The 7,437-nt window shown below is 32.4% G+C and overlaps 1 protein-coding gene across 1 annotated transcript; it reads right to left on the bottom strand.

Moving 5' to 3' along the window:
* Window positions 1–314: 314 nt before the first annotated feature.
* On the bottom strand, window positions 315–7,131 carry LOC103485562 (auxin transporter-like protein 1). The gene is made up of 9 exons (XM_008443222.3): window positions 6,865–7,131; window positions 6,559–6,740; window positions 6,157–6,342; window positions 5,933–6,045; window positions 4,856–5,039; window positions 4,377–4,474; window positions 2,991–3,198; window positions 2,636–2,893; window positions 315–884 (listed from the first exon to the last, which is right to left on the bottom strand). The coding sequence occupies exons 2-9, from the start codon at window positions 6,724–6,726 to the stop codon at window positions 675–677; spliced, it is 1,425 nt and encodes a 474-aa protein (XP_008441444.2). The 5' UTR covers window positions 6,727–6,740; window positions 6,865–7,131; the 3' UTR covers window positions 315–674.
* Window positions 7,132–7,437: the final 306 nt, after the last annotated feature.

Here is a 7,437-nt window from a genome sequence, read left to right as displayed (position 1 = left end):
TCAACTGACCATTACTTATTGATGTCAAGATCGATTTGATACTTTACTAAACCAACCATGGTTGGTTTGGGGTTAATTTTGTTAGGTGGATGTTTAAAAAATAGGTAGATTGTAATTTACACAACCATATAAAATTGTTTGTCTATGATTACATATCAAAATTATTTTTACCAATATTAGATACTAACTATATACAAATGATTGATTGGTCAGTAAAAGTCACTGATACATGAGTTTTTCTTAAGGTAAAAATGGGCATAACTTGGCTAAATGGATAAACATCATCTTGAAACCAATTAAATAAAAACAAAAAATGCAAAGCTCAAAATGGACAGTTCCATTTATGTTCCCTAATACAGAAGCATCCTCGAAATACTTTCTAAATTTAGTCAGAGAATACCATTAGCTTTTAGTTTCTCAAAGTACATAACAAACAAGTGGAAGAGTGGGAGAAGATGGTTTATATGCATCTAAGAATAGACTCTATCCAATGTCACATATTTGCATTAAAAATTAATAATGATAATAACAATGAAACAAACAAACATCATATTGAGAAATATAAAGAGACTGATCGTCAAGATTTGACTGATTAATATCCATATCTGAAGGGTGATGGAGGAAGGGAAGTTTGATGCTCTATGTGTATGCATTGTATGGTAAATGGAGAAAATTCAATGATGGGGAATTGCTGGGCCCTGAGGTGGACACTGGTAGCACTTTGCAAAAAGCCCAAAAGTGTCAACTTGCTTGATGAAATTGGTCATGCTAGCCCACCCTCCAAATCCAAACCCAATGACCAGGACCCAGATCACTATAAAACTGTTCACCACATACATGGCTGCCCAGCTAGGTAGGAAAATCGGAAGCTTCTCAACAGCATTCTGCAGCCAAAATATACATTTGCCTAACATGTCATACTTGCCAAAAAAATAGTTTGTACTATTCACCATCTTCATTCATCTAAATATACAGGGACCTTCAGTTCCAACTGTTGCACAATTATGGTAACTTTTATAGCTCTACATTTATCACTAAATTTCAATCAACAAGATTGGTGGCATATCAAGGACAATATTAGATGTGTCCCATTGGATAAATAAAAAATTATTCAATGGGATTAATGTACCATAGAGCTAGTACAGTATGGTTGTACCTGGGTGCTCCAAGCAGAGTGATTAAATTAATTTATTGTTTTTAACGAAGTCCACTAATATGCATGTTACAAACACTAAAGTATGAGCCTCCAACTTTTCATTTGATAATTTCTCATCCCATTGAACATACTTATTTTACACATCCTACGGCATTAATCTAGAAGTAGGGGTGTAAGTGCAGACACGACGGAGTCGACATTTGACAAAAAAAATTGATGTCAAAATTATACACTTAATTTAATAAAACATTATATATAATAATAATAATAATAATAACAACAATAATAATAGTACCAATATTGAAACCATAAAGCCAAACCTACATTAAATTATCGACTCCAAATTGACCCATATAAGCAAAATCAATTTAAAAACGACAGAACTTATCCAAACTAAATTGGCTAATCATTCTTCAGCTGTATTCAGTTTCGTTTAGCATTCCAAACAACAAGAGTAATTAGGATTAAAAAGCTGCAAACTAGTTGGCAAAAGTAGCCTCAAAAGCAAGATACTTTGATTTGAAAGTAATCTAAAAAGCCTAAAACTTCGCTCAATTAGCCAACACATTGGTCCTATCCATCGGCCGTACAAAGGAAAAAGGTACAATATTTGGATTGTGAAATAGGGTACAACATACTACAGGAAGGGTGTGTTTGATTGGGCCAACTTAGTCCAAGATGTGGCTAGCAAGCGCGAAGAATTGTGACGAAAGCAGATAACTGAATGAAAAGGAAACAATACCCACTCCCATGATGAAATGTTTCATGAAATTTCAAATGCTAGTCATTATAACAAACAGTGGGGCTAAAACGGCTGTCTATTGGAACTCATTTACAGCTTAAATCATACAGCTGGAACCACATCCACAAAATGATAAGAGATGAAAGGACCAACTCTTTTTACAAAACTTCCACTGTTAACATTCGTACTTTGGTGACACTATATTGGGGACCTGGTGGTACGATCAGATTATTATATCTCAACGTGTCTAGCATACTGACTCTTTGGTACTGATTCATATCATATAAACGTCTTCATCCATTCCAAGAACAAATAAGATAATAATATACAGAGTAGTAGGAATTGAAGGTTAAAAATCTTTGAAGCTCAAAAGAATAACAAACAGAAAATTCAACCAGACGATTTTAATCCAAATGGAAGAAATAAGCATATGATAAAAACAGCCCAAGAGCCAAGACTCAAGGAATGTTCTGAAATCTGAGCCAAGGTTGCATTAAATATTCAATGATTCAGCTAGTAGCTTAGATTGCCTAACTAATAGAGATTTAAAGAAAATCAATCACGACCCCAGCAATGATATGGACAAGATATGAGGGCAGATTGAATGCATCAATCAAATAATATTAAACGTCAGCCTTCAGAACGAGAATTCGACAATGCCAGTTGGATAAACGCGTATTAGGTAAAATATAATTGAAGCAATGAAACAGAAAGATGAAAGGGGAAAGGCAATTTACCTGTCGGGCAGAGGCAGATCTGAAAGTGAGCATATGGGCTAAGGAAGGGATGATGTAGACGGTGAAGCTAACCAGGAGAGCCCCCACCGCAGAGTTAATGGGTCCAAAAAAGGGGAAAATAATGGCCAAAAACCAAATGGGTATCACAACAGGTAATCGGGCAAGCGCTCTAAGACACATGCTCTTTGTTTCATGCATGCCGATCACCTTCTCCCACACGAAATACAAGGGCGTACAAGCAAACCCAAATGTTATGAACTGCACACGAAGCGTTCGACGAAGCGTAAGAGAAGAAAAAGAAAAAAAAAAAGGGAAAAAAAAGATGAAATGGAAATTTGGAAAGAAATGAAGAAACCTGGTGAATAAGCATCAAAACGACGGCCGTGGTGCGCCATCCGTTGGGGGGAAGAAGAGAGAAAGCGTTGGAGTGGGTGAGGAGTTGGTCGCCAAAAGCCCAGTAGACGGCGGTGGCGGAGGGGATGGTTAAAGTGAAGACGTAGAGAGTAGCGATCAGATAAATGAATTTGAATTTTCGTGGCTTCCACATAGCGTCCATTATTTCCCTGCCGCGCCAATTTTTTTGCTTTAACATTTTTCTACTAATTTTACCAAAACTATTTATCATTGTAAATAGAAAGTCATATTTTTCTATGATCCTAAATATCTTTCTAAATTTATCATTTAAAATATTTTTTAATTTTAAAATCTGTCAATTAATTCAACCAAAGAATTAGGATAATTACAAAGACCATACATTTTACTTAGTTTCACAAAATCTCAACAATTGTAGTTTCACAAAATCTCAACAATTGTAATACCACTTTGAAACTTTCATGAATATTTCAAAATTACTAAGGCAAGAGTTTTATATATAAATAAGTTTTGAAACTATGTAGCAATGACCCAAATTTGGTCTCATTAATTTCTACATCAAAAATAGGTTTGGAAAGTTTCTTGAATTTTTTTGGAAGTACATGAATACTTTTTAGACAAATGATAGAAGATCGAAACTTTTGAAATATATTTTATAATTTAACCTAAATTTTATGAAATTGATGATTACATTTTTACCCCAATTATTTTAGAATAATTTTTGTTAGGTTTGTTTTTCGTCAAAATTAGTATATTTCAAGCACAAACTTGGTACCATAAGCTTCAATGCATACAATTTAAAAAAAAAAGAAAATATATATATATATATATATTCTACAATAAAATTTTGAGTTTAGTTCTTATTTGATTTTTATATTTTAATATGTTACATTTTTAATTATTAGTATGATAGAAATAAAAAAATTAGAATCACGTCAATTAATTAAGTTAGGTACGTTTTTTTTCAAAATATGTTACATGATCATAAATAAGAAATGGGCCTACAACCTATAGAATAAATAGTGTTACGTACCTATATATATATTATAGGATACCTAGGAATATAAAATATATAACCTAAAATCTATTTACCTATAATATATAACAAAAACAAACTAGGTATGGTATACTATATAATTTGTAACCACTACTAAAAGAAATGTGCCAAAGACCCTACATTCCCTCATATTCAACATTTCCACCCCCAATAATCTTGACTTCAATGACTTTTTGGCAGTAAAAGGAAAAGATAAGAAAAAAAAAACCTAACTTTTAGATTCAAATTCAAACCTCCATTAATAATTAATGATTGACAAATGGGGTTTGGAAATAATGTAAATTTTGTTGAGAGATAAAAAAGAGTACTCACACAGTGACAGCATGGCCACCAAAAGTATAAAGTATGTTGGTTGCCCCAGTGAAGTACAGCACCATTTTGGTTGGCCCAGAATGTTGCACCCCCTCAACCTTCAACCATAATAAAATATAAGAATATTTTACTATGTTTTTTACCAATAAATCGATCTCATGCTCTATGATTCTCACAAATCAACAAAATTTAACCTTCTTTATATTTATAGTACACTATTACTTTTTATACCATATCATATTAGAAATGACATGTCAATCATAACCGATCCATCGCGATCTTCATTTTCGTGCTTTCACAAAAGTGAAGACCGTGATAGATATAGTTATTCTTAATGTGTAAGTACTGTATGAAAGACAATAGCATGTGTTTTTGACATAAGGAGAAGGTTAAAAATTTTGTGGATTTGTGAGTGTGATTATAACAAGTGATTTAGAAAGTTGGGAAAAGAGAAATGATTTTGATGAGGGAAGAGAGACCTGGCCATGAAGAAGAGAAGCAATGGTCAAGTACCAAGCAGTGTAAGTGGTCATTCCAAGGCCAAGAAAAGACCATATTCTATAGTTGTGAAAAGATGGTATAAACACAGTTGTAGCACAGCATGCTCCAAATATATAAGTCCATGTCCTTTTGTCTAATTTGTCATTTATGTAATATATATTGCTGCCACATTCAACATCAACACACATCAGTCAAACCCAACAAATAAAACACATTACTCTAATATTATATCGTCACTTTACTACTTCAATTCTTATACTATAACATTCTATTTTGATCTTTCAACTTTACATTGAAAAAACAACTATTTCAATCATTGATATCTACGTTAGATGTATATACTAGATAAGTGTCTTGAACCCACGTAACAATTAGAGTGGCAAGTTTCGTAATTCATTTTTGGATTTTTTAAATATTTGTTAGGTTAAATAATTTTTTTTGAAAAAAATCTTTAAAACATTTCTTTGTTCAAAGAGAAGGCTCATATACAATAGGGCTAAGTTGGTTATTATTATTGTTTGTGTGAGTTATAATAGTTTGTTCTTGTATGCTGATTATTTTAGTTTTTATGTTGGGGATAGACTATTTTAGTCGAGAAAATAATAAACATTTTAATAAAACATAACTTAAAATTGATATTGTAGTTAATTTTATATTATAATAATCGAAAATAACAACTATCTTATTTGAACTCCAAACACAGAGTGAATTTTAATAACACACTCTATTACGTTGAAGTTAGAAGTCCAAACACTCCTTATATTTCAAAAGACGTCAATTCAAAATTACACCTTAAATATACAAGTGTTGTATGAAAATCGAGCTTGGAGCAATACTGCACCATTTTAAGTCTCAATTTTCTTTTAACTTTCTAACGAATTTCAACAATAATCGTAGTTTTAAAACCAGTAGATTTAGAAACAAAAGGCAAGTCATTTCTTTCCTTTTTTTTTTTTCTTGTTCCCAATTTAGCTTATGTGACATTAGATTTGTTAGGTAGGAAAAGACATTTTAGGGGTAAATAGAGAAGAAGAGATATGGAGTGACATAAAGACCTTGCACAAGCAATTAGCTGAATAACAGATCCAAAGAGGAGGAAAGTACAGTTGAAAGCCAATCCAACAGCCTTCCAATATGGACCCAACAACCCATCCAGCACTTCAAACCACTGAACCAACACCAAAAACAAAAACAAAAACCAAACTTTTTCAAATAATTTCCAATAAAGTGAACAATGTGTTGTTCTAAAGTTTTGATCTGTTTTTCTGTACAATCTAACCTGAATCACATGGTTCTTGAAACTGACATTCTCCTTTTCCTTTCGACTTCGATACTCGACGTAAAGAATACTGATCAAATATGCAGTCCAGCTCCCAATAATCCCATAAAACACTTGAAATATGATCCCTGAGAGCATACCCAGTTGAGAAAATGAGTATGGCAGAGTCAACAAAACTTGAGCTACCTGTAAAAATAAAAAACAAAAAGAATTCCTTACGAAATAGACAAATAAAGATGAGCAGAAATAAATAACAGGTTACATATCAGATGGTTCTGATGTTTGTTCGAGACGTTAGATAAGAGATTTTAGGCATTCGAAGACAAGCTTTTAACACACAGAATAGAAAACAAAGGGGAAAAAAAAAAAGAAGGGTTTTGGTGAGCAACGAAGTTTGAAGACCTGATTTGATGCACAACTAAACCAAGCATCATAAACAGAGCCACCATGCCAGAGTAAGCTTTTAAAGCTCAATGGAGATTGATTTCCCTTATCTTCTTCATCTCTTTCAATTGATTCGTTCCTACTTTGATTATTCATCCCTCCTTCACCCTGTTTGGAGGTTGCCATTTTTCTCGACAGATCTACCAAAAAGAAAGATTTTTAAGAAAAAAAAAGGAGAAAACTTTCGAGTACCCAAATAAGGAAAACGAAAACAGAATCAAATAATCAACTGAAAAGGGTAAAAGAATAATAAAAATGCAATACCTTTTTATGGTAAAAAGAATAAATTAAATAAAAATAAACGTATGACAGTTTCACAAAATGAATGGCCTCTCTGTTTTTTGGAGTGTTTCACACCTGAAGAATGAAGAAAGCCGTAGTAAATTTAAAGGCAGAGAAGATCATCACCAGTATCTTTGAATTCAAAATTTCGGCTGTGTCTTAATTTTTCAGCTCTATCTCTCAAAAAGAAGAAGAAGCTGCTTCAGGTTTTGGCAGTTTCTACAAAGGAAAAATAAAAAGAAAGACCTAACAAAGAGTGTAAAAAAAAAAAAAAAAAAAGGTGACAGTCTTTAAGAAGCATGGAAATAAGAGTTCTTTTTTCTTTTTTACTATTGGGGGATAATTAATTTTACCAGTAAAAGGGGTTTTTTTTTCTTTAAATCATGTCAAATTATTGATCATTATGAGACAAGAGTCAAAAAAAAAAAAAAAAAAAAAAGGAATTGAATGGGAAAATGGGGTTTGTTTGGTTTGTAGTTTGGTGAGGGAGAGAATAAGTGGTTTAAGGGGAAAAAGCAAAAATGATGAGTGAAATTTTTGGTGTAATAAAGAAAC

This window comes from Cucumis melo, chromosome 3, assembly GCF_025177605.1.
Source record: "Cucumis melo cultivar AY chromosome 3, USDA_Cmelo_AY_1.0, whole genome shotgun sequence".
Classification (NCBI taxonomy): domain Eukaryota; kingdom Viridiplantae; phylum Streptophyta; class Magnoliopsida; order Cucurbitales; family Cucurbitaceae; genus Cucumis; species Cucumis melo.
Note: the sequence above shows the minus strand (reverse complement) of the source record. Positions and strands in the feature narration are given on the sequence as shown.

What these genes read in the sequence shown, in the direction of transcription:
- LOC103485562 (XM_008443222.3), bottom strand. Translation starts at nt 6,726, where the DNA reads ATGGCAACCTCCAAACAGGGTGAAGGAGGGATGAATAATCAAAGTAGG. An exon ending in TTAGTTGTGCATCAAATCAG is followed by an intron (nt 6,343 to 6,558) that starts GTCTTCAAACTT and finishes TTATTTTTACAG; the next exon opens with GTAGCTCAAGTTTTGTTGAC. An exon ending in GATCTGCCTCTGCCCGACAG is followed by an intron (nt 885 to 2,635) that starts GTAAATTGCCTT and finishes TTTTGGCTGCAG; the next exon opens with AATGCTGTTGAGAAGCTTCC.